This window comes from Melanerpes formicivorus, unplaced genomic scaffold (assembly GCF_026170545.1).
Source record: "Melanerpes formicivorus ecotype bairdi unplaced genomic scaffold, bMelFor1.0.p_v2 SCAF_7, whole genome shotgun sequence".
Classification (NCBI taxonomy): Eukaryota; Metazoa; Chordata; class Aves; order Piciformes; family Picidae; genus Melanerpes; species Melanerpes formicivorus.
In genome coordinates this window covers 1,030,679-1,057,668 of record NW_027142359.1, presented here as the reverse complement: position 1 = coordinate 1,057,668, position 26,990 = coordinate 1,030,679, and the positions used below count along the sequence as shown (strand labels likewise).

The following is a 26,990-nucleotide window of genomic DNA, read 5'->3' as shown; positions in this document are numbered from 1 at the left end:
ACAGGAATTTCCTCAGAGCCCAGCCTGGTGCAGTGCCCAGCAGAGGCCTGAAGCCTGGCAAGCAGAAGGCCCAGGCTAACAGTGCCTGAAGTGCACTCTGTGTGCCCATCTCTATCTAATCCATGCACACTTCACTGACCTCCATTTTCTCACAACTGCATCAATAATTAACAGCCCTTTTAACAAACCCTCTGTCTTCTTACTTCATCAGTTTCATCTTTTCCAAACTTCACTTCAGAACCCTTTTGCCTTTTGTTCAGTTTACTTCACTGTCCTCTTATTTTACTCAAATGCTTCTTGCATGCAGGGCAATTCTTTTGAGATAAAGCTGGAAGCAAAAAATTTACCAGCAGCATTCTGCTCAGCATCTTTGCTCTCAGTCCAACTGCTGATTGGTTTCAAAATACCAAGTTATGCCCTTCTCTCCAGGCAGAGCACCAAACAATCACCTTCTCCATTGTCCTCTTGGGGAGAGAGTTGGGGCTGTTTGGTTTGGAGAAGAGAAGATCCCAAGGAGACCTTATTGCGGCTTTCCAGTATCTGAGGAGGGCTACAAGAAAGCTGGGGAGGGACTTTTTAGGGTGTCAGGGAGTGATAGGACTGGGGGGAATGGAACAAAACTAGAAATGGGTAGATTCAGATTGGATGTTCTGAAGAAGTTCTTCCCCATGAGGGTGGTGAGACACTGGAACAGGTTGCCCAGGGAGGTGGTGGAAGCCTCATCCCTGGAGGTTTTTAAGGCCAGGCTGGATGTGGCTGTGAGCAACCTGCTGTAGTGTGAGGTGTCCCTGCCCATGGCAGGCAGCTTGGAACTGGATGATCCTTGAGGTCCTTTCCAACCCTGACAATTCTACTATTCTATGTTCAAGTATATTCTCACCTAGCTCTCCCCACAGCACTGAGGACACTGATTTACTCACACAAGTCAAGTGTAACACTGAGATGGTGCAATTTCACACCCAATAAGCAGCAGTCCAACAAACAGCAATAAATGCTTCCAGTATACACAAACATGGATGAGAAAAGCTCAGGTACTTTTGCCTCCCAGTTTACTTCCAATGTTTATCTGCCAGCTTCTTTCATAGTATCAGTCAGGGTTGGAAGGGACCACAAGGATCATCTAGTTCCAACCCCCCTGCCATGGGCAGGGACACCCCACACTAGATCAGGCTGGCCAGAGCCTCATCCAGCCTGGGCTTAAACACCTCCAGGGACAGGGTCTCAACCACCTCCCTGGACAACCCATTCCAGGGCTTCACCACTCTCATGGGGAAGAACTTCCTCCTCACATCCAGACTGAATCTCCCCACTTCCAGCTTCATTCCATTCCCCCTAGTCCTATCACTACCTGAGATCCTGAGAAGTCCCTCCCCAGCCTTCTTGTAGGCCCCCTTCAGATACTGGAAGGCCACAATTAGGTCAGCCCAGAGCTTAAACCAAGCCAGTTTCCCCACATCATGTGTAAACAGTTAAAACCCCTGAAGAAAAGGAGTTAAAGAATTGAATCAGCACTAAACTGAACAGAGTTCTCCCTCCCCGTGAGCCACCCTCAGTCACCTCACGAGGATGTGTGCATCATGCATTTATCATTTGCTTTTGAGGCAGTCAGGGAAGCAATAGAATTCCTGTAGATCCCAGGTATTTCTCATCAGCTTTACCTCATTATATCTGTTGCTGGGAATTTTGATGCTGGTTTTTCTGACTTCCATATCAACCACTAAGCCTTGAACCACAGGCAGCGTGTACTGGTAGTTTCTGAAGTCCTGGTAATGAAAACAAGTTTTGAGAAGTTAGAGGAGTGATGATCACCATCAGCACTGCAGGTCTCATAACTATCCTAGTGACTACCAGCTAGCCCAGTCAAATCATTGAGTCAGTGATGAAGGCAAGGAGGGATGGAGATGTCATAGCTTGTACCCTGTGTGCTTGAACTCAACAGATGAAAGGACATGATCATGGCTGTTAGCCATGGCTCTGCTTTTCTTACATCAACACTAACATTCTCCAGCTTTGCATGTCACCATTGCCTGGAAGGAAACTGCTCCCTGTGCTCCCTTACACTACTGGATAAAGTTGTTAGTTTTTCTAGCAGTGAGATTAAGTCATGCATCAAAGAGAATTTTCTGTATTGCAAACATTTGCCAAGCAGGGAGAGCTAGTAACTGCTAAGGATGACATGTCACCAGAGCTGGGACTGCATGCTGTGATGACCCAACTCTTCTGAGGAAAGAACCTGCCCTGGTTTCACCCCCCCTCCCCCAAAGGTGCCCAGGTGGCCCTTGGTTTGGGTACCTTGTTACAATGCACCCTGCTGCTGGAAGCCAACACCCAGCAGCCATTACAGCAGGGAAACTCACCCAAATGCCCACCTTCTAAGCCTGCCAGCTCCTCTGGGCACCAGGAGCCCAGTTCTCCCCACACCCAGCAGTGGAAGGTGCAAAGCCAGCCTCAGCACTTACTGCAAGGAGGTTCATGATGGTGTGTCCTGTCTCGCCAAACAGAGGCTTGCGAAATCTGACACTGAAGAGTGGGCAGGGATAAACTAGGACAAAGGAAAACAGAGGAGGTCAGGAGGAAGCTTCTGTGCCGAGATTCTGCAAAGCCAGACTCACATACAACATGGTAAGCAGCAGCTGAAGAGGAGCCTGGAAGTGAGGCCTGAATTTAAGAGGCAGGAGGGCAGAAGAGCTTCAGGTTGTGGTGCCCCTCACAGGCTTGCCACAGCTCCCTGCCCACCCTGCCAGAAGCAATACTGAGAGTCCCCTGGAATGCTGGCGAGTGCCACACTGCCAGGCTGAACCCAGGCACCTGGATCCTGACTGCAGAGGTGACCCTATCTAAATGCTCTTCTCAGCCTGCTTGGAAGTGGCTTCCTCCCTTCCCATGGCCACCCTGCTGCTCTCCAGCACAGCATCACAAGCGTTCAGCTGCCGTGGCTGCCACAGGAGGCACTCGGGCAGCACCTCAGATATGTCACTTCCTGGGGTCAGGAGAACATGGCACATTCTCTCCAGGAGGATGTCAGAAACAATTAAGAGGACACTGACAGTATGTCAGCAATGTGAAAGCTCTGCATTCCCTGGCTGACAGCCATACTTGTAGAGCATCCCTGATGCAATTCCAAGTGCAGTGTGTGGATCTGGCTGCATTGCTTTGTTGCAGCAGAAGCCAGAGCAGTGCTTGGAGCATGACTCATGCAGCCATACATAATGCCAAGGTTTTCTGAAGGCATGTTTGAAGGAAGGCTCCTAAACTGCCCTCAGGCAGACACTCAAACTGCTGCACACCTCCAGCTCCCAGAGCAGGCAGAATGGGCTGCAAGGCGCTCAGCAGGTTTGAGTATCATCAGGACTTCCTGACAGAAATAAGCTGCAGGTTCTGCACACTGGTGTGATCCCACAGCTCCCACACACAGGGCTGAGCAGCTGCTGCACAGTGTCCCAGTTGCAGGAGGCTTTACAGCTCATCTGCAGATGTCTTCTGTACAGTCAGCATCCCAGAGTGACTCCTGAATATCTGACCAGCTGCACATCCAGCAGTACTGCACCAGTGGCCACAGCCTCACAATTCCACCAGAGAAGTGGATGCAGCATTCAAGGCAACTTGGGACACCAGTACAGCAGAGGGGACTGAGGGAGTGACCCACAGCCACAACTGTCACAGCACAATGCTTAAACCCAATTGACTGCTACAGGAGTGCTTCAGAACCCAGCTTCCTAACACACTGAAAGCAGGTCCTTCTCTTGGCCAGTATCAAACCCTTTGTCCCTGTGCTCAAAATCAGATGTTCACACCCAACACTTGTGCATCTTTGTTTTACTACATGCTGATGTGAATAAATGCACTACCTAAGGATCTCAGCAATCCACACAAGAACTTGTACACTTTCAACACCAAAGTTTCTTTAGACAAGTCTAACCTGCAGACCTCATCCTCCAAAAGCAAGTTTGGAAGCTTTTCTCGTTCCTCTGCACAGGTACGCTGCTGAACGTGGTGCATGTGCAGTATATACACATGGGGGGCAGCAACTGGCCTGAGAGCCGCCCTGAACAAAAGGCCTTGGGGGTGCTGGGGGATGAGAAGCTCAACATGAGCCACTAGTGTGCACTTGCAGCCCAGAGAGCCAACAAGAGCCTGGGCTGCATCAAGAGAAGTGTGGCCAGCAGGTCGAGGGAGGTGATTCTCCTCCTCTACTCCACTCTGGTGAGACCCCACCTGGAGTACTGTGTCCAGTTCTGGAGCCCCTATTACAGGGAGGATTTGGAGGTGCTGGAAAGTGTCCAGAGAAGGGCCACAAGGATGATCAGAGGGTTGGAGCTCCTCTCTTATGGAGACAGACTGAGAGAGTTGGAGCTATTTGGTTTGGAGAAGAGAAGGCTCCTAGGAGACCTTATTGTGGCCTTCCAGTATCTGAAGGGGGCTACAAGAAAGCTGGGGAGGGACTTTTTAGGGTGTCAGGGAGTGACAAGACTGGGGGCAATGGAGCATAGTTACAGGGGGGAAATTCAGATTGGATATCAGGAAGAAGTTCTTCCCCATGAGGGTGGTGAGACACTGGAACAGGTTGCCCAAGGAGGGGGTAGAAGCCTCATTCCTGGAGGTTTTTAAGGCCAGGCTGGATGTGGCTGTGAGCAACCTGCTGTAGTGTGAGGTGTCCCTGCCCATGGCAGGGGCATTGGAACTAGATGATCCTTGAGCTCTCTTCCAACCCTGACAATTCTGTGTGATTCTGTATTTTATGAAAATCTCCCCATGGTCCCTGAATGTCCCAAGTCCAAGTTACAAACCCCTGTAGTAACACAGACTCTACACCTAATTTTGGTAAGAAGCTCTCAAGCACAATGTCCAGCAGCCACTTTCCTGACCTTCCAGACTTACAAGGTGTGCCAGTTAAAACAGCTGACAAACAAGACATCACATTTTTGGCCCACCATGGTGCACTTCCAATAATTCCTTTGCTCCAACAATGACAAACATCTTTGGAAAACTATTTTATGCCAGCTTTATGCTCATTTCATGCTAACTGCTACTATTTGGTATAGCTGAAGCCCTCTCTCCAGCCTATTTGTTACAAGCTGCAACAGAGGATTTTCAGGCAGCTGCCACAGCAGGTGTCTTCACACACCTTGTAATCCTTTGGAAACCCAGCCTGGTTTTAACACTCCACAGCAAAAGCTCTTTAATTTCCACATGGAGAGAGCTCAACGTCTCCAAGGCTCTCTCTTATCCTAACTACAGCTGCTGAATCAGACTTTTTCTGCAGGTAGCTCTCAGGTCACAAAGTGAACACCACACAGCTACTCAGAACTAGATTGGTCCCCACAAAGATGTCCCTGACCAAGCAGCACAGCTCTTGGAAGGTCACAAGAAGGGCTGTGAGACACAATCTGTGCTTGCTGTGTGGCCTACAGAGCTCACAGCTGAAGGCTGGGTGCTTTAGGCAGCAGCTGCAGCTACCAGAGGCAGGTTACTGGCCTGTATCAGGAATTGTGTGGCCAGCAGGAGTAAGGAGGTCATTCTGCCCCTGAACTCTCCACTGGTTAGGCCACATCTTGTGTACTGTGTCCAGTTCTGGGCCTCTCAGTTTAAGAAAGATGCTGAGATGCTGGAATGTGTCCAGAGAAGAGCAGCAAGGCTGGGGAGGGGTCTGGAGCTGTGAGGAGCTGGGGAGGAGAGCCCTGTGAGGAGAGGCTGAGGGAGCTGGGGGTGTTTAGCCTGGAAAAGAAGAGGCTCAGGGGAGACCTCATTGCTCTCTACAACTACCTGAAGGGAGGCTGCAGCCAGGTGGGGATTGGTCTCTTCTCCCAGGCAACAGTGACAGAAGGGGAGGACACAGTCTCAAGCAGCACCAGGGGAGGTTTAGGCTGGGTGTGAGGAAGAAATTCTTCCCAGAAAGAGTGAGTGGCATTGGAATGTGCTGCCCAGGGAGGTGGTGGAGTCACCCTCCCTGGCGGTGTTCAAGAAAAGCCTGGATGAGGCACTTAGGGCCATGGTCTGGTTGATGATTTAGGGCTGGGTGATGGGCTGGAGTGGATGATCTTGGAGGTCTCTTCCAGCCTGGGTGATTCTGTAAGAGCCTGTGTGACACTTACGTCTGTACTCAGCGCCCAGTCTCAGCATCAGGCGGATGGGGAAGACCTTGGCCCAGGGAGTCTCCCACTTCTGAATGAGGATGCCAAACAGGTACGGCGGGGTTGGCAGCACCAGGTCTTGCAGGGACTGGTAGGTGGCTGCAACGTACAAGAACCCTCCATGTTCCTTGCTTCCAAGGAAGCTCTGGCTGAAAAAGGAGTGTCCCAGATTGCCAACAACGTTGCCTGTGAAAGAAAATGCTTGGTTATTCACCGGGCTGACAGCTGGGGAAAGCATTTGAAGAGTTCCTCACAAGGAGAACATACACATACTCAGCCCACTTTGCTTCCTGAAGTGTTAGTGTCTGTTCATCACACCAGAAACAATCAAACATGGGGGCTGGGGTTACCTCTTGTGCAGAAGTGTGGAATCTGCCACACAAATAACCACTGCAGACCAGAGCCACCAGAGGCATGGTACCTCTGGCCAAGCCACCTTTAGTGACACCTTTACTGAGTGACATCACTCAGTTTTGTAGGCACACACACAGGTGGCTGCACTCCTGCCCCAGACTGGGAGATGCCTGCCAGTGTACCATGACAGTACAACCACAGACCTGGGGGAGTATGGGGAGGAGACCAGCCTCAACCATTCCTGTCATCTACCTGCTTCAGGTGGCAGAGGCAGTGTAATGGAGAGGATGATGCATCCTGCAGACAGTCTAGGGAGAGGAAAGGCAGAACTGCTGCTAAGGAATTGGTTCCCGCAACCTCCCTCTAGCACTACAAAAGCACCCAAACCAAGCCTGGTTTCAATGTCTATCAGATGTCTGAGGGGTTTCCACTGCAGAAGCTGCTGTTGGCTGAACAAAACTTGCAGAAGCAGCTGCGACTGAAGGAGCTGTGTGGCTACTTTGACCACTCCTGCCTGCTGGCTGCCCTTCCATGGGGCACAGTGCTGGGCTGCCTGGCTCAGGCACACTGCAATCTGGGTCATTTTAAGGATTACACAAAAGAGTGCTTATTTAATTAGCACACTTCATGTAAAACACCACTGAGAGAGACACAGGGGAGAAACATCACTAATTTTTACTCACATTTTTACTCTTTGAAGCTCTTAATTTCGAAACATGTTCACACTGGAAGGGGTGAATGCATCTGAATGCTGATTACACTATTGCAGCATTTAAGGCAAAGAACCATGGTGTGATTCCTTCTACCAAATGGCCACAGCAGCAGGCAAACAATGCACAGAACAGCTGGTCCCAGCTCTCTAGAGGGAGATGTGAATATTAACAGTGCTGGTTTGCTCTCAGAGAGACAACCAAGCACCCTCAGGGAGCAGAGTGGGGTTGATCACACCACTCCTGAGGAATCACATGGCTTTGAGGCACTCAGGCAGACCTCCTGGGCTTCTGCAGCAGTCCCAGGCTTTGCCACCTGCAGACAGAGAGGCTGCTAAGCAGGAGTTTCTGCTCTTTCTGCCCTACCTCGTGATGGGGAATTTGTATTTGAGCTCAAGGCAGTGATGTGCACATCTCCAACACGCAGGTCGAGGGGATGGTCACTGGAGGCTGTCTCCCTTTTACACACAAGACACACACACACCAACACTAGGTGTTCAGCAGCTACAAATGAGTCACAGAACTGCAGCTCAGTAACTGTGTGCTTCAAGTTAAGCCTTCTCTGTTTTTATACTGCAAAACAGCCCAAAAACCATACACAAGGACTTACAAATGCTAGAAAAATAAACACAGCAGGTGCAGTTCTGGCCAGCAAAGGAAAGGTTAAGCAATGAAGCCTTCCAAGTCTGTCTTTTACACTGAACCTCAGTGCAAGTCCCAAGACAAGCCACCCTCCATGAGGTAAGCACTGGCATAAGAATCACACAGCTATTCCTGCCCCTACTCAGATGTGGCCATGCTACTTTCCATCCCTCCTCCAGACCACCACAGCACAATCACCACTAACTATTTTTCCTTTCACACGACCTTGGGACCTCCAGCTTTAAATATAGCTCCCAGCAGGTCTAAGGAAAGGCTCCAATCATCCTCCAAATAAGCTCAGGTGTTTCCTTGCCATTCAAATCTGTGGACAACTTAGTGGAACTTTTCATTTTGCTGTACTCACAAGGTGCTGCACAACAAAGTTCTCAAGTTCTTGGCAGATCATTCTGTGACTGGGGAGGTTTAGACTGGACATTAGGAAGAATTTTTCCCAGCAAGAGTGGTCAGGCTTTGGAATTTGCTGCCCGGGGAGGTGGTGGAGTCACCAAGCCTGGATGTGTTTAAAGATGGTTTGGATCTGGTAGCCTGGGGCTATGGTTCAGGGGTGAACCTTGTAGAGTAGGGTTCCTGGCTGGACCTGGTGATCCTGAGGGTCTAGTCCAACCTGAATGCTTCTGTGAATCTGTGATTCCTAGCTTGCCACTATATTGAGAAAACTGATTTGCAATTTTACAGGCACACAGAAGCCAGAGCTGAAAGCCTCACCCCAGATCAGATTGCACAACTCTTACAGGAGCTGCCATTCTGCAGTGCTCAGCTCAGCACAGTCGATGGAAAGCAGCTCCTCATCAAACCAAAGCCCCAACGTGATTAACAGAGGCACATCAAATGTTGTCAGCTGCTCAGAGTCATTGACCCTGCCCACATGCAAATGCATTTCCCTGCCAGCCTGTGGTGTGACACCACTGCCTGCTCAGGGAGTCCACTGCTAAGGCACCATTGGGCATCCTGCTAGCGACTGCAAACCAAGTAGCAGCCATGCTCATGGAAAAGATTTTCTCTTATCTAAAATAGCTGCTGGCACCTTTCTATCTCAACTCCACTCATTTGCTTTTGCAGTTCCCACCTCCTCTCACTAATCTCCTCTTCATTTATACTTCCTTTCTCCCTTCCCATCTGTTCTCATCCAAATAGAAGCTACAGGCCCGATATTAAGATTACTTGGAGAGCTTCTCGGTTCCAACGTCATGACCATAATAATCCTTTCTAAACTTAAAATGCATGAAAGGTTTGAACTGCTAAACTGAACTGAACCCTGCACCCTTTTCTGAAGCACTCTGTGTGACAGAGGCTGGGCTGTACAATACCTCACAGCTCTGAGATGTGCGCTACTACTGCCCACTGGCAGTACACAGAGCAAGCAGACATTTCTACTGGTGACCGAACCCAAGTGTAGCAGCAGAAGGGGACACCTACTTCATTTTTCTGCTTCAGGAGATAAAGCTTCAAGGCTCATGCACTTAGGATGCCTTAACAAGATTTTTTTCAGCCAACAGGAACATGAAAAATCCCCTCAGAGTGGAATCTGTGACTCAGCTGCTCAGCACTTTGCTGCCGTAAGCTACAGTGTCGTAAGTGGCTCCTTGTGACACAAGCAGCTCATGCACTGCAGGCTCCAGGAGGTCACTACTAGGAAGAGGACAAACCAGTTGTGCTGTAACTCATCACTCAGAAGAGCATGCAAGAGCCTGCTGTGTGGAGAGTATGGGAAGAATCAAGAGTTTTCCTGCTCACCTCTCTAGCGCCCTTTTCAACCAGCAAACCCAAGACAAAAAGCCTCTTTGGGCTTGTCCCACAGACACTTCTGCTCTGATCAGAGACTGACAGCCTTTTCTGACCTGCTTCTGAAGGTGGTTCCAAGTCAAGGCCCAGCTGGTAAGTTGCTTTTACTAACCTGGTGTGGGCAAACCCAACACACTCCAGCATTACATATTTTAAGCACACCACTGTGTTTCAGAAGCTTGTAGATAAAGGTAGGTGCCAGAAGAGCCTTCTAAACAAGCCAACCTTCTCAAGAGCATGGAATGTAATTCACCAAGTGCCAGAACTCCCTTTCCAAAGGGGCAATCCCAGAGTGCACAGAAAGGTGCCTTTCCTCACATGAAGTTCCAGCATCTGACATCAGACAATTGCCATCACTTAGGAAGTGCCATGGGTGTGCACTATGAATCTAAAGCAGCTCTGCAGGAGGTCAGTGCTTCTTCTCTTCTCAATTATGCTGGGCTACCCTTGACTTTAAATCCTAAGCAGCTCTACCAAGTCCTTTAAAAACCTATACTTTTATCCCCTGATGGTGACTTTCTCTTCAGTCATGAGCCATGATGTTTTGAATTCCTCCCCTGAGTATCTTCCTCCAACAAACAACCCACTTTGCCTATCAGTTTGGCAATCCTTTCTGGACTCCAATAATATAGTTTATACCAGGAAAGGTAAAGAAACAAAGATTGCTGCTTTTGTTTATTGCCCTCAATCCCTGGTGAAGCCAGTGAGGTGCTTTTACAGAAAGCAGTGAGGTGAAATTCCCAAGGTATGCTTCTTATCTTTTGGTTAATGCCAGGTCAACAATCTGGTGTTAGCACCCAGTCTCAGGGAAGGCACAGGTATGTCAGGAGGAAGTCAGCTACATCTGTCCGACCTCCTCCCACTGTCATCAACCAAGAACTGCCAAGTACCACACACCATGCCATCCTGAAAACCCAAGCATTCCAGTTCTGTAGCCAGAGATGCAAAGCAATATTCCCCTGGGCACAATCCTGGACCTTCTTCAAGAGCACAGGAGCACACACTCTCGGGAAAGCAACACAAACCCGGCCACCACCACACCGAGAGCCACAAGGAGACACAGAAGAGACAAGGCCATGAAAGGAACTGGATGGCCCATGCTCCTGTGGCAGATGCCAGCACTGAGAAAAGACAGAGAAACTCAACACCCAAAGTTCTGACCATGTTCAACATTATTGTATGGAAGCCCAGCAGCAAACAATTCAGAAAGAACTTCCTCATGTTGGCAAGGGCCACAATGCTTCACTTACTATCACTGTGAGCAGCAGTTACCAGCATCCAAACCTTCCCCAGGATAGTCTGTGGCAGTCTTCCAGCCAATCATGCCACACCTTCCATGACATTTGACTTTGTATACATCTTTCCACATCACATTGCAGGGCTGTATTATTCACTCAGTTCATCTGCTCAGAACACCTGCATGGCCTTCACAGATCTACTCTGTGTTAGCTACCACCTCATTTAAGTAAAACCAGACTGGGTTAAAACACCCAGAACTGTGCCTGGGACAGATCCATTCTCACCCATGGTATCCCCCAAACCATGGCAATCACAAAGCCATTGCCAGCAGCTGCCAGGTTTGCATTCTCACTAGAGAAGTAACAGTGGCATTTATTGTATTGCACCAGAGCTGATGCACTAGGGTATATTTGGCAGCTCTGTATTTACACACCCAGCTGCTTCAGAGTTCCCATTCAGACAGACAGAAGTTTTCATTTTCCCATTCACCAGACCTCCTGCCAGGCTTATAGCCAACAGACAAGGATAATCACAGGATTACTACCACAAGAGTGCAACTACTACAGCCACAACAGAAATCATTAGCTTTCCATTTCAACCAAGCCACATAGCAGGCAGCTCGATGACAGAGGGGCCAGAGGAAAACTAAAGTCATGGAAACAGAACAGCAGTTAATACTTAATTAACAGCTTTACAATTTATCCTAACTCACAAGTGTACAACCTACAGTGCCAAACACCATTTTCTATTCCAAATCCTTCCACTGCTTTACACTTAAGAAGTCCTAACACCCGACCATAGCTTGGGGTTGAGGACATCGGGGTTGCAGTGAGACTTGGACAGGAACCTAATGAGGTTCAACAAGGATAAGTGCAGAGTCCTGAACCTGGGAAAGAAGAATAAACTGCACCAGTACAGGTTAGATGATCTGCTAGAGAGCAGCCCTGTGGACCAGGACCTGGGAGTCCTGGTGGATTACAAGTTCTGCACGGGACAGCCCTTGTGGCCAAGAGGACCAGTGGGATCCTGGGGTGCATTAAGAGGAGTGTGTCCAGCAGATCCAGGGAGGTTCTCCTCCCCCTCTACTCTGCACTGGTGAGACCTCACTTGGAATATTGCATCCAGGGCAATGGACATAAACTACAGAACAGCAGGTTCTACCTCAACAGTAGGAGGAACTTCTTCACTGTGAGGGTCCCAGAGCACTGGAACAGGCTCCCCAGAGAATTTGTGGAGTCTCCTTCTCTGGAGACTTTCAAGACCCATCTGGATGCATTCCTGTGTGACCTGTGCTGGATTCTATAACCCTGCTCTGTCAGGGGGCTTGGACTTGAGCATCTCCTGAGGTCCCTTCGAAGCCCTAAGATCCTATGATCCTGTGACTTCCCCTAACAAAAGAAGGAAGGCTTGGGGTGGTGCTGCACCAGCCTGACACCTTACCTGAGCTGAAAGGGGAGATGAAGCTGAAGGACAAAGTGGAAAGCACTGAGTGCTTTCTACTAAATCCCAATGGCCTGTGGCACACAGGCCTGGCTCTGCTGCCACTGCTTGCACGCCAGAACCACAGCCTGCAAACAGCTTACAGCAAGGGCTGGCACAGAGGACAGGCCTCAGCCTCACCAACAAGATATCCCCTGAGGAAAGCAGAAGCACCTGGCAAGAGGCACAAGTAGCTACAAGTTTGTGCTTCTGGGCTTGAACACACAATTCACACTTCAGCAAGATGAGCTCCTAAATAAATATGACTCTGAACTGCTAGGGATAGGGGATTCAATTACACAAGCACAAGGGGCATGCTGCATTTTCCAGCTGAAAACAAACCCCAAACATCCAGCATCACTTCAAACCAAAACCAACATCACTAAAACTAATCCTTGTTTCCATTCCAATAAAAACAAACCCTGCCTTGTCATTTTCTAGACTGGTTTTAAGAAAACCTTTCCAAGGGAGATAAATAAAAGAATATCCCTAGAATCTATTTCAGCTTCCTGATGGTGAGATAAATTCAAGCAAATGGATTAAAGAATGAAAAACTAACCCATGAGGCAGGGGATGCTCCTTCACTCTGGGTGTTCCATTCAATGGCCAGGAGGTGCAGTACCCCCTGCAGTCAACAAGTCTGCAAGTCTGGTTCCATCCACAACAGCATGCAAAAAGCTAACCACTTCCAAGGGGTGACAGCCCCTACAGCACCACATCCTATCTCTCTGCCTGCACAACGTTTAGAAGAGCTAGAGCTGCAGACATGGTAATGGGATTCTCCTTCCCAAACATGCCTGATGGGGAAAGGAAACAAGGACCAACACTGAGAGAGTGCAGTGCAAAATGCTCTGGCAAGTCCAGAGGAGGACCATGAGGACGATCAGAGGGCTGAAGCTCTTCACCTATAGAGACAGACTGAGAGACTTGGGGTTGTTCAGTCTGGAGAAGAGAAGGCTCCAAGGGGACCTGACTGTGGCCTTCCAGTATCTGAAAGGGGCCTACAAGAAAGCTGGGGAGGGACTTTTTAGGGTGTCAGGGAGTGATAGAACTGGGGGCAAAGGAGCAAAACTAGAAATGGGTAGATCCAGATTGGATGTTAGGAAGAAGTTCTTCCCCATGAGGGTGGTGAGACACTGGCACAGGTTGCCCAAGGAGGTGGTGGAAGCCTCATCCCTGGAGGTTTTTAAGGCCAGGCTGGATGTGGCTCTGAGCAACCTGATCTAGTGTGAGGTGTCCCTGCCCATGGCAGGGGGGGGTTGAACTAGATGATCCTTGAAGTCCCTTCCAACCCTGACAATTCCAGGATTCTATGATTCTAAGTCATCAGGGTGCCAGGTTCTGCAAACATCTCAGTGCAGCTTGGTGCTGCAGAGCAGCTCAAGACATCTGTCTACTTCTACACGTCTGAAATACTACACAGAGCAAATCTTACCAAGAGAGTATTGCACAGAGGAATTCTTACCAGTGACATTTGGTGTCTGCCTAAGGACTACACAACAGAAAGCAGATCTCTGCACCAGTGCAATTGGAGGGATCAAATTACTACCAGGAGAGCACTGGAAAAAGAATTCCAAATCCATTATGGAGGAGTTATAAATTATGGATTTCTGTAGTGTAACTATACAGAACTTCAAGGCACTGTAATCACCAAACTGGGTCTGTAGCTGCAACATGCGCACACACACACACACAGAGGTGGCTTCTCCTGTCTGCCTCCCTCTGAACAATACCATAATTGGAAGATAAAGCACTGCAAATGAAGGGAGGTTTGGAAAGGTTGGTTTTTTTTTCCAGTGCAGGGGAGATTCATTCTGACATGTGATAATGGTGCACTCTCAACCTGGCAACTCCTCTAGACAAGCTGACCTTTGTTGTAGCAAGACATTTCAGGAAACAAAGATCTTCATTATCTTATTAAAGCATTGGACTCAGTCACTCCAAAGGCACAAGTGATAGGCAGAACCTGTTGTAAAACTGCTTTCAGTACATAACCTTCATGTGAGGGGTATCAGTACTGGGACCAGTGCTATTCCGTGTATTCATCCACAACCTGCAGGAGGGTACAGAGAGCACTGTCAGCAAGTTTGCTGATGACACCAAACTAGGAGGAGAGGCTGACACAGGAGGGTTGTGCTGCCATTCAGCCAGACTTGGACAGGCTGAGAGTTGGGCACTGTAAAATTGAATGAAATTGAACAAGGGCAAGGGTAGAGTCTTGCACCTGGAAAAGAACAACCCCATGGACCAGTATAAACTGGGGACTGACCTGCTGGAGAGCAGTGAAGGGGAAAAGGACCTGGGGGTCCTAATGGATGGGAGGTTGACCACGAGCCAGCAATGCGCTCTTGTGGCCAAGAAGGCCAATGCTGTTCTGGGGTGGATTAGAAGGGTTGTGGTCAGTAGGTCAGAGAGGTTCTCCTCCCACTCTACCCTGCCCTGGTGAGGCTGCATCTGGTATATTGTGTCCAGTTCTGGAGCCCTCAGTTCAGACTGTGGTTAGTAGGTCGAGAGAGGTTCTCCTCCCCCTCTACTCTGCCCTGGTGAGGCCACATCTGGAATATTGTGTCCAGTTCTGGGCCCCTCCATTCAGGAAGGACCTCAGGGAACTGCTTGAGAGAGGCCAGCACAGAGCCACAAAGATGACTAAGGGAGAGGAACATCTTCCTCACGAGGAAAGCCTGAGGGAGCTGAGGGCTCTTTAGCCTGGAGAGGAGTTGCCTGAGAGGTGACCTCATTCATGTTTATCAAGATGTGCAGGGTGAGTGCCAAGAGGATGGAGCCAGGCTCTGCTGGGTGATGCCCAATGACAGCACAGGGGGCAATGGTGGAAGTTGAGGCATAGGAAGTTCCATGGAAACATGAGGTAAAAGTTTTTCCCTGTGAGGGTGATAGAACAGTGGAACAGGCTGCCCAGGGGGGTTGTGGAGTCTCACTCTCTGGAGATATTCAGAACCCTCCTGGATGTGTTCCTTTGTGACCTGGCATAGGTGCTCCTGCTCTAGCAGGGGAGTTGGACTGGATGATCTTCCAAGGTCCCTTCTAGCCCCTAACGTTCTGTGATTCTGTGATCCAATCTGAGCTCTGGAAAAGCAGCTTTATTTTCTGGTCAGTGGAACTGACCGCTTGCATTTTTCTCCATGCAAGTTTGTGCTTCTGGACTTGGGCACACAATTCAAACTTCAGCAAGATGAGCTTGTAAGTAAATGTGACTCATACCAAACCTGAACTGCTAGGGGTAGAGGTTTCAATTAAACAGGCACAAGGGGAATGCTGCATTTTCTAGTTGAAAATAAACCCAAACCATCCAGGATCACTTCAAAACTAAACCAACGCCCAATTATCTGGCAAATCTGAATTCACAGTATCACTTAGGTTGGAAAGGACCTCGGGGATCATCGAGTCCAACCTATCAACACAGACCCCATGACTAGACCATGGCACCAAGTGCCACGTCCAATCTCCCCTTGAACGCCTCCAGGGTGGATGACTCAACCACCTCCCTGGGCAACCCGTTCCAATGACGAATGACTCGCTCGGTGAAGAACTTCCTCCTCACCTCGAGTCTAAACCTCCCCTGGCACAGCCTGAGACTGTGTCCCCTTGTTCTGGTGCTGGTTGCCTGGGAGAAGAGACCAACCCCCTCCTGGCTACAACCACCCTTCAGGTAGTTGTAGAGGGCAATGAGGTCACCCCTGAGCCTCCTCTTCTCCAGGCTAAACAATCCCAGCTCCCTCAGCCTCTCCTCACAGGGCTTGTGTTCAAGGCCTCTCCCCAGCCTTGTTGCCCTTCTCTGGACACGCTCAAGTGTTTCGATGTCCTTCTTAAACTGAGGGGCCCAGAACTGGACACAGTACTCAAGGTGTGGCCTAACCAGAGCAGAGTACAGGGGCACTATGACCTCCCTGCTCCTGCTGGCCACACTATTCCTAATGCAGGCCAGGATGCTATTGGCCCTCCTGGCCACCTGGGCACACTGCTGGCTCATATTCAGGTGGCTGTCGATCAGCACCCCCAGGTCCCTCTCTGTTTGGGAGCTCTCCAGCCACTCCGACCCCAGCCTATAGCTCTGCATGGGATTGCCGTAGCCAAAGTGCAGCACTCGGCACTTGGACTTGTTGAATTGTGTAGTGGTTTACATGACACAATCTTGCAACTGAGCTGCTAGCATTCATAATTCAGGTATCAGCTCTGCAAAGCCCCACAACTGATTTCAGGAACACACAGACATGTATACAAACTCTGATCTCCACGCTGTGGCAAGAGACATACACATTGTGGCAATCCCTGAACTGCCTGCAGTAGGGCCATTTAACACACCACACACAGGATTCTCAGCCTTTTCTTTCCATGTCTATAAAAAGCAACCATGGTCTCAAGCTGCATAAAATAAAACCAATTATTAGAAGCACTGTTATTAGCATACCCAGGAGCCCTGCTAAGCATCCTGCTGCACTCACTGCTCAACAAAATCCAGGACTAATTTCAGGTATATTTAGATTGGATGTTAGGAAGAAATTCTTCCCCATGAGGGTGGTGAGACATTGGAACAGGTTGCCCACGGAGGTGGTGGAAATCTTATCCCTGGAGGTTTTTAAGGTCAGGCTGGATGGGGCTCTGAGCAACCTGATGTAGTGTGAGGTGTCCCTGCCCATGGCAGCGGGGTTGGAACTAAATGATCCTTGAGGTCCCTTCCAACCCTAACAATTCTATGATTCTGTATTTGCTACAGTCAAATTCTTAACCCAACCCCCAGCAGAAGCAGCCAGAGTGGACATTCAGGAATGGCTGCAGAGCATAAGGATGTCATGAGCAGAGTCCTCCTGCTCCAGTAGTCTATGCCTCATTGTTCAGACTCCTTTGCTCTGTTGGCTCCCAGACAGAAGCTGGAAGATCTTTGGAGCATATTACCAGCACTGAATTAATACTTCTGTTTGGTGAGGTAAAAGTAACAGTGGATACTAACAGCCCATAATCAGTCCCCTGTCAGCTTTGACCCTTACTGTCTTTTTACCTTCTTTTATACAAAACAAGCTATTTGCTAAATGACCAGAATGTGAGTAGCTGAGCTGGTCCCACCCAAAAACGGGTCCAACCCATTTTTAACAGAGGACTCCTACCTGCTAAGGCATCCCGGTAGAGTTGCACAAAATGGTTAAAGATATCCTTAGGCAAACATTTCTCATCAGGCAAACACTGCAAGAGAATGACTATTTCTGACTGCCCCACGGCATGCATGCCTTTGGTGGTGAAACACCAGCACTTCCTGTTCACATCTGCAGGGAGGAAAACACAGATCAGATCAGCATCTCGTGGAATCCCCTCAGTTTCACAACAGGAAGACAGATCGGTTTTCCAGCATGGCTCCTGTGATATCTGCCATGCAGACACCTCAGGTCCTACACCTCTTACCCTGCAAGCAAGCACATCACCCAAACCAGAAGCAGCTCAATTCCCAGCTTACAGCTAAAGCCGAGCCAGAGCATTCCAGCACCCGGTCAGATCTTGGGATTAACAACACAGACTTGCAGCAGTTTCTGTACCCAAATGAAAGGGCAGGAATAAAAGGGGAATGAAGGAAGCTGGGGAAAGGCCAGGCTGTTGGCTCTGTGTGTAGGGATTCTGACACAGTTCAGACAATGATCTTGCTCAAGATGGACAGCTGGGTGTCAGGTGCTTTCAGGAGGTGTCACTGTGTTGTGCTTCACATGACCATTAGTGGTGTCACATGCTCTAAGCCTGGCAATTCCTTTGCTGAGAATATTAAGCTACTGGAATAAAATCCTTCACCTAACAGGTACAGATACATGCATACTGATGACATTGCTCTGTACATGTAAAACATTGCACTGTTAGCTGACCTGGTGCTGCAAAACAGCATAAAGGGACAGAGGAGATGCACAGTGGGACAGAACCTGTGTGCTACCATGGGATCCCCATCTGCTTTTTCCAGAATGGGATGACAAGGGAAGGAAGAGCAGTGATAAAGCACCTTGCCCTCCCAACTTGGAGAGGAGACACTGATTTCCAAGCCTGAGACTGCAGGCTCCATCAGTCTACATGTTCTACACCAAATCTTCTGTACTGATGCCTAAATGACTGCAAAGAGCCTCTTGCAGTTTAACGCAATGTGGCCAAGTACAAAGCTTTCATTCCATGCACATTTTCAGAGATTATCCTACCAAATACAAGTGCTGCTGTTCCTACACATGCATACAGATAACATTTCCCCTCTCACATCCCAAGCCTTATTTAATAATAACAACTTACAATTTACTATTTTTACCATGGACAGCAAATTAGCATTTAAAACAAATACAAGAGGGTCAGGGCCACCATCCTCCAGCTGCTGCATGACAGAGATCTGAGAAGGTCTCTCTTCCACAGCATAGTCTACAAAAGAAACAAACACACATTGGAGTCTTTAATTCACTGGTACAGGACTCTGCATTATAATCACATAATCCCAATTCTGATGCTTTCTGCTTTTTCTGACCCTAAGAAAAACCCCAAAGTTATTCAAGTGTTGCCAGTTTTGTTTCCTGGGCTTGCTATTTTCAACTCTCACTAGCACTGATGTGCATAACCCCTGCACATCCTTTAGAGAAGTGCAACTTGTTGCATAAACCACTTTTGGGTTTTTCTGCTCAGTATCAAATGAAGGAGAAAATGGAAATTGAATTGAGAAATGTCTCAGGCTTCCAGCTGAAATCCCAAATGACAAAGCAGTTACCAGCGGTTGTTTTTATCACAGCAAAGCACAAGAGCATCAGTTCTGGACTACAAACACCAACACAAGGCCTGTCCCTGTGTCACAGATCTTACAGTTTCCATGCAGTAGATACATGGAAGATGAACAAAGAGGGGCACACAATATAAACCAATCTTAGAAAGTCTAAGGCCACTGTAAAATGGATCCCAACACGAAACCTCCAAGAGGTCTGCAGTGTCCCTCTGTGATCAGATCTAGCAAATTAACATTCTTTACCCCAAATCTACTCTGCATTTATGCTTTAACTGATGAAAACAAGACTTTGAAAACAGTGCATTACCTTTCCTGCTCCAAACTCTCTAGTAAGCAAGGTAAATTGGGTTTCTAATGGGAAAAAAGGGGCTTGGGGGTCTTTTGAACTAAAGTGCTGTGAAGGAAATCTGGTGTGTGACAGCACATGAAACAACCAGCATACAGAACAGGGTGCCTGTGAGATTCTCCTTGCAAGAGCTGAGCAGTGCACTGGAGTTACAGGAACAGCAACACAGGATGGAGCAGGTATGCTTTATAATTACCACTGCTCACAGTTTGGGTTTGACACTACCCTGAAAGGAAAGGCTACTTCCAGCTTAACAACTTTCAGCAAAAACAGGAAAAAAAGGAAAAGTGACAGAATAAATGAATCCCAGCGGTGTGTTAAAGGATGTCAGGGATCTGACTCTGGAGAGCAGCTTGCAGGTAAACAAATATCTCCAGTGGTTTAATCATAAAAAGCAGGGCTTCATTTTCTGACTTCTCTGGCCACTAAAAGCTTCACTGTGGGCCACCACATGCAGCAGTGCTGTCGAGTGCAGTGCTTGGGGATGCCTCACACTGGGCAAGTGTTCCAAGAGAGTTTCATAAGGCAAACATGAATATTCATAAGGCTAATTAAAATGTCTCTCAGTATGAAACACTCCCCACAGTCTTCTTAGTGAAGACACCAGCAGGTATTCCTGGACCAAAGGGACATCATCTTCTTGCTTTGTGTTTTACTTGTTACAGTTAATTCCCTTGCAAGATGAGGTTCTTCCTGGATGCTGATACAGGATCAGAGATGTAAATGTGTGTCACAACATTTGGTCACAAGGACTTCCCATGGATTTCTACAAGCACTCAGCACCTTGCCAGCACCTTACTTCTAAACTAAACACAGAAACTCTTAGGCTAATTGCAACCAGTGAGCATAAAAGTTAGCTGCCAAATTATATCCTCACCTCCTTTGACTCCAGTGGAGATGAGAATTGGAGGAAGACCATCTTCAGGAATTAGATTCATTGCACTGCCAACAGGACTGCCAACCTGAGTTATGTTTCCCGAGAACACAGACGCATTATCAGTCTAGGAGAAGCGAACAGGAGAGGCCAGCATTACAAAACAACAATGAGAAAAATGCAGGAGGTGGCTGAGCAGTTTACCAGGGGCAGGTAATGAGCCTGTCTGCTGGAAAACCAGAAACACCAGGTAATTTGGCTCCTGAACAGCAGCTGACTGTGATAACAGGGACTGCATCTCCCTGCTCTGCCCCTTCCTTCCCCATCGGTGATGCCTCAGCTCTGCGCACACGGTGCATTTAACACTGCAAGATGATATCTGCACTTTCCTGCATGCATTGATTTATGAGATGTGTCAAAGTGTTTTTCTGCTTTGTGCCTTGCCAGTCTCAGTGTTTCAGACTCCACCCTGAGCAGGATTCAGTTCTTTAGAAGATGCACAACACAGACATCCTTCACACACAGGCCGGGCAGCTGAACGCACGGAAGCCACCTAGCACTTCAACCTCTGCTTAGTGCTCTTCCCCATCATTTCAGTTCCAACTCCATGGCTGTTCCACCTTGCAAGCCATAAAATAAGCAAAGCCACTTGCTGTCCAACACAGGAAGACGAGCCTCAGCCTATTTCCCAGGCTGGTCTCACTGACACGCTCACAGAAGCTAACACACTATTTACAACCAAAACAAGCAGGGAGCAGTGAAATACTTCCTTACTTCTGCTGATAAAGAGTTGTTTGCCACAGGCTTTGATGGATCATGGGACACTGCTAAGGTTCCTGTGGAAGTTGTCCCAGCCACTGTGAGTTTTGCTGCATCAGCAACTTCTCCATTGGGTAATATCCCATCAGCAAACCAAACACGCCTTTGCTCTCTAGGTTGAGCCACTGGAGAGAACATGAAGAAAAACAGAATTTAAGATCTCACAGCAGCATTGACTGGAAAATCTGAGTACAGAAGAATGGCAAAATGGAAAATTATAAATAGACTGAAAAAGGGACTTAGGATATCACCTAGTGCATTCCCTATGGCAGCACACCTGCTGAGAATAGTTTACTTGTGCTCATGTCCCTGCTGAGGACAGGAATCTCACGTTATGGAGAGTACTTGGAATGGATAAAATGCAGATATTCTTTCCAATTTCTCACTACATGCAAACTGAAAGAAAAAAGAGAGGCTCTGACCTTCTGCTCCAGGATGCTTTAGAACTCCCACAGGCACCATGACAGTGGGAGGTGGGGAGCTCAGGGCACCCGATGCCTGAGCCTGCTGCAGAGGAGGGATGGTAGAGCAGTATTCAGCAGGATTGTTGGGGTTAGGACTCTGGCTGGAGGCACTCATCATGTTCTCCCAGGCTTGAGCTAAAGCAAACAAAGAAGAAGAAATATGAGCACAGGGGAAGGTATCTAGCCGTCCAGAGCACTGCCTTAGGCTCTCACCTGCAGCAGGTTTGGAGCCTGCTGCCCTCCACAGACCATGTCTCCTCAGCAGGCTGCAACTCAGCAACAAAAGAAACAGCACAGGGCCTGTTCCCTAAAACCAGCTCATGGAGAGGTATGTTCTGAAATTCATGGCAGCACACTGTAACCTGAGGGATGCTTAGTTCCTCATGCTTCATGTTGCTGCCTTCTGATTCAACTGAGAACACTCAGACCTCCTATGTGTGCATATCTGCCCCACTGCATGGACAGATGGGCACTGCTATTACAAATGGTTTATAACCTACAGGACCTTCAAGCAGATTTATCTTCTGTATAGAGAAAAGGCTCCTTGTCTTTCTTTATAGCCAGGACAGCTCAGGTCAGACCACTACTTATATTCTTAACTATAAAACAATCTTCCTACTGTTCACATCAAACTTTTTTGTCAACCCTCCCAGGGAAGTTTCTCCTCTGGCTCAGGACACAGACTGCATCTCCACAGCACTACTCCTTTTTCATCTGTAAGGAAGCATTGCAGCTATGCAAGGTACTAGAAAACTCCTCTGTGTGCTTGCACCTTCAGCCACATTAGTATGTTACAAAAAAAGGCATTTCTCTAGGCAAGCATAAACATCATGCCATCTAAGCTCCCAGAGCTGCTGGAAAGCTTGGACACATCAGGTACAGCTTTGGGTTCCTTTAGCTATAATTGTCAGAAAAACAAGGTGAAAATAACAAGACTAAATAAATAAATAGATAAATAAACAACACACAACACCCAAACAGAACACAACAGAACACAAAGCTCTTCCTGCAGAACCAAGAGACTGAAATGCCTGACAGCTGAGAAGAGCAATTACATTGGAGTACTTTAATTCTGTATTCACTTAAGAGTATAGGTCAAGCACAGAGAGAAGGACTTCTTTAGCAGAAAAGTCATAGCATGGGCAAAGAACATCTTTAAAGCCTTGTCTAAACCAAGTGCCAACTGAGCTGATCTACCAACTGAAAAGACAGTAAAAAGAGCACTGGGAACTTATTAAACATGCAGCTGGGCCATGGGAAAGCGACAGAAAATACACAACTGTCCCTCCCACCCCCAAGAAATCCAAACCAGACACCAAGCAACCAACTGAAATAACTACTTCTAAACTGCAACTCCCCCTTCCCAGGCTGTGCCAAGATGAATGCTGAACCTGCTGCACTGAGTGGAGAACACTCAAAACCGTACTGACAAAAAAACTGCAGGGCTGAGGAAGGATCAGATGTGATCAGGCTACAGGTTAAGTAAGAAGCAACCAAAAGCATCATCACAGAGCACTGCAGCAGGGGGAGAAACGAAGAACAGCCTGGGGCAAGTCCACCTAAGCAGGCAGGCAGCATTGCCCTGTAACAAAACAAGCAGTGGTGTCCCTGCTCACTGCTATTAGTGTGCCCTTGTCCTGGCAACAGGACAGAAAGGCTTTTACAAGGAAATAATGACAATATAATCCATTTTGTGATGCCTTTTTACAAGAACACTTCTGGTTTCAACTGCAGTGGTTTTGGATTCTTCCCTCCCCCACATGAAAACAAATCCCCTCAGCAGCAAAAGGAGCCAGCTGTGTTTTGCTCCTGCACCCTGAAGCGTGCTCCTTTCTCAATCCTAAACCCAGTGCTTTAGCACCCCTTCAACAGCATCACCAGGAGTCAGCTTTCATTTCTGGGTATTACAACCTACAATTTCCTATCACCTTACACATGCAGCCTACAGCAACAAATTATTAATAGATTAAAATATAACACTGCATACTATGGTTTTTAATTGTTCCTGCTTCATAACAGAAACAGTCTACTAATTTTGGGTGCTTATCTCAAGACTAAGCACTCAGTCACTCTCAAACAAACCTGCACAACACTGAACAGTATACTTTGAACAGAAAAATTAAGGTTGGAGCTACTTACTTAGCTGCTCAATACACCAGCAGACCTTTCTGAAAGGAGCAGCCCAAGTAATCTACACTGCCACAATGACCTGGCCTGAACAAGAGTTTCCTGTTTCTTGCTTTAAACTTACAGCAGCAAGCTTGAATAAAAGCCTCCAAAGTTAAACTCAGCATTCACAGCAGTGGAGACTCTGTGAGAACTGCTCAGTAATTAATTATCAGGGTAGTTATGGTAATGGTTAAAAGTCTGCATTCCCAAACCTGAATGTGTCTGACTTCTCATTCTGCCTACTGCATGTCAGAGTGCACCTGTCAGACCTTTCGCAAAGCCTCAGGTAACATCTGCCACCGAGTTTTGGTTACCCAGGTAATATATCTGAGACCACATCATCACCTAGCCAACTCTCCATTAATAAACCAAAGGCAGGGTGCCTGGAATTCTCCCCATGAGCCAGGTTTTCTCATGTTTTAAGCACTCACAAGGATCTTCTCTCAACTTAATCCAATTTTTCTACCTCCTCAATTCAAGGCATAAAAAGTGAATGCTGAGTCTTTCAGTCTCAGTCTGATGGGCACAAGTCAGGTGGACAGTACCACCACCCAAAGGTTAACTGCCAGCACTGGAAGTTCTTGACATCTTCGGAGGTCTCAAGATGCAGTGGGAAGAATACTCTGCATCTGCCCACATTTATAACACATATCTGCAGCGCTACTACTAGAAAAGGGCAAAATACAGAAGAGCTTCTATGGCCCTTTGGTTAAAACCAGAGTCTTTTTTTTTACCACAAGAAGAAGTAAGGTACCTTTGTTCTATTTCTTAACTTCATAACTACTTTTCAGCTCTCTCATGTGTCCTATCTTCACATCAGGCATCCATCCACAGCACCTTCCTGTGTCTGACAGACTTTCCAGGAATGCTCCCAGAGCAATCATCCAAACTCAGCTGCCCACATTTGTGGACAGGTTTCTAGAAAACATTTCCTACTCTAACACCAAGGAGTTAAGGAGGAAGAAGAGCTGGATTAGTTTGTGGTGTGTACTTCTCCAATTTCCTATAGCTTATCATCTACAAGAGGCACAACTGCATCAACTCTTCTCTTTGGCATCCAACAGAGAAGCGTAATAGGTTGTCAAGCACCAAAGGACAGAGACTAGGCTCCTGAGTTAAAAGCAAAACAAACCAAAAAAGCCCAACCCAACAACAAAAAGCCCCAAAAGAGAACCAAATCTACACACAAAACCCCCACAAAAGCAATCAGTTTCTGCAGTGCTGGTACACCACTCAAATGAAAGCTTCCCAAGGCCCTGCAGCCTTACCAGTTGTGCCTGCTGTTAATTGCATGCTGCTCTCCCAAGCGCCGCTGCTGGCTTGCAGTACTTACCCATACAAATGGGGCACTTGGATTTTGGTTTTTACAGCATCACTGCAGCTCAAGAGGAGGCCAGAGCCTCTCCACACTCACCATTCATCAGCACTGAATGGCAGATGACACACACTCTGGCTTCCTTTCGATCCATGTACAGCAGCTTGCACTTCAGGCTGCAGCACGCCGCGCAGAAAACCTGCGGCCAAAGGGGAGACAGCTTAGGTGGTGTTCACAAACATGAGAGGAGCTGAGGAGTTCAGGCAAGAGACTGCCTGAAAGCCCTAGACACACAAACCCAGGAGATAAATGATCAGCCTTTTCCCATTAAAGCCATAGTGACTAACAGCTGCCCAGGCTACCTTTCCCATAGCCCTGATGAGGCAGTGCTGTGTGGAACACTTGAAGGCACTTTGCCCTGATACTGCACTGGAGTGGTTGTAGAAGCTGTTTGTCAGGAATGACAATGACAGAGTGAATTCCTACCACTTTTGCAACCCCTCACAGAATTAACAATGTGAGAATTAATGTCACTTTTGGTAAAAGCACAAGTACCTTCTAGACCCAGCTATGTTTAAACTCTCTCTCCAGAAGAGATTGCTGTGGGACAGATTAATGCCAACAGGTCACTGCTATTTGAAGCAGGGCAATTTGTCTCTATTAGCAACTGCTGCTATTTAATCTCTTCATATGCAAGAATCCTCAGCTGAGACTCAAGTGAACAGTGATGTATCAGAATGTTTTAAGTGTTCAAAATAAAACCAAGGCATTCTAAACTTCTCAACAGCACTGGAACTGCATGACAAGCCTGTTCCATTTTCATACCTGTGTAGACAGCCAACTTCTATCCAGGTGATTACAAACACTGCAGCATAACAACTGGAGAGAAATGAAGAACTGCCTTTTACACACAGGGGCTGCTAAAGGGGGGGGCAGTGAAAAATCTCACAGGGTTCACCCTGCTACAAAGATGCAATTGCATCTCTAATGCTTCTCACCTGAACCAGCTCTAGCAATTCCCCAGACCTGGGCAGGAAACAGTCTTGAAGTTTTAAAGGCTAGGCTGGATGTGGCTATGTGCAGCCTGATCTAGTGTGAGGTGCCCCTGCCCATGGCATAGGGGTTGGAAATAGATGATCCTTGAGGTCCCTTCCAACCCTGACAATTCTATGATTCTATGAAGCTTCCTCCAGAGAAGCAAGACCATAAAACATAAGCATGGCTCGTGCACCCAAGCAAACACTTGTATGCAGATGGGACCCTACAATAGCCCTACGAGGAGAGGCTGAGGGAGCTGGGATTGTTTAGCCTGGAGAAGAGGAGGCTCAGAGGTGACCTCATTGATCTCTACAGCTACCTGAAGGGTGGCTGTAGCCAGGAAGGGGTTGGTCTCTTCTCCCAGGCAACCAGCACTAGAACAAGAGGACACAGTCTCAAGCTGCGCCAGGGGAGGTTTAGACTCGAGGTGAGGAGGAAGTTCTTCACCGAGCGAGTCATTCATCATTGGAATGTGCTGCCCAGGGAGGTGGTGGAGTCATCATCCCTGGAGGTGTTCAAGAGGAGATTGGGCGTGGCACTTGGTGCCATGGTCTAGTCATGAGGTCTGTGGTGACAGGTTGGAATTGATGATCCTCGAGGTCTCTTTCAACCTTGGCAATACTGTGATACTGTGATAGCAGTGGCAGTCTCAAAACCCAGCAGACCGCACAAACCAAGGTGCCTTAATGATGTCTTGTTTGTTTAAAACAATTCTGCTTTCTGTGTTTTATAAAGCCCCCCAGTGTTCCCCCAGAGCTATGGTTTAAGTGAGGTGCAAACAGCAACGGAAGCTCACTTCATGAAGGAAGGAAAGCTTGGAACAGCGGCAGCTGCCCTGCTATCCAACAGCTTGGACAGCAAG

At 47.9% G+C, this 26,990-nt stretch overlaps 1 protein-coding gene across 2 annotated transcripts in view; it reads right to left on the bottom strand.

The window, feature by feature from the left end:
• The window catches only part of ZFYVE9 (zinc finger FYVE-type containing 9), a 79,446-nt gene that overhangs the window by 10,497 nt on the left and 41,959 nt on the right, over positions 1–26,990 (bottom strand). For both annotated transcript variants that reach the window (XM_068140597.1, XM_068140598.1), the window contains 9 exons: positions 25,190–25,289; positions 21,565–21,741; positions 21,098–21,267; positions 20,327–20,450; positions 18,629–18,751; positions 17,479–17,634; positions 6,093–6,317; positions 2,460–2,542; positions 1,659–1,763 (listed from right to left, as the gene is read on the bottom strand). In XM_068140597.1, the coding sequence (XP_067996698.1) occupies positions 1,659–1,763; positions 2,460–2,542; positions 6,093–6,317; positions 17,479–17,634; positions 18,629–18,751; positions 20,327–20,450; positions 21,098–21,267; positions 21,565–21,741; positions 25,190–25,289 (1,263 nt within the window). The remainder of the gene's footprint in view (positions 1–1,658; positions 1,764–2,459; positions 2,543–6,092; positions 6,318–17,478; positions 17,635–18,628; positions 18,752–20,326; positions 20,451–21,097; positions 21,268–21,564; positions 21,742–25,189; positions 25,290–26,990) is intronic.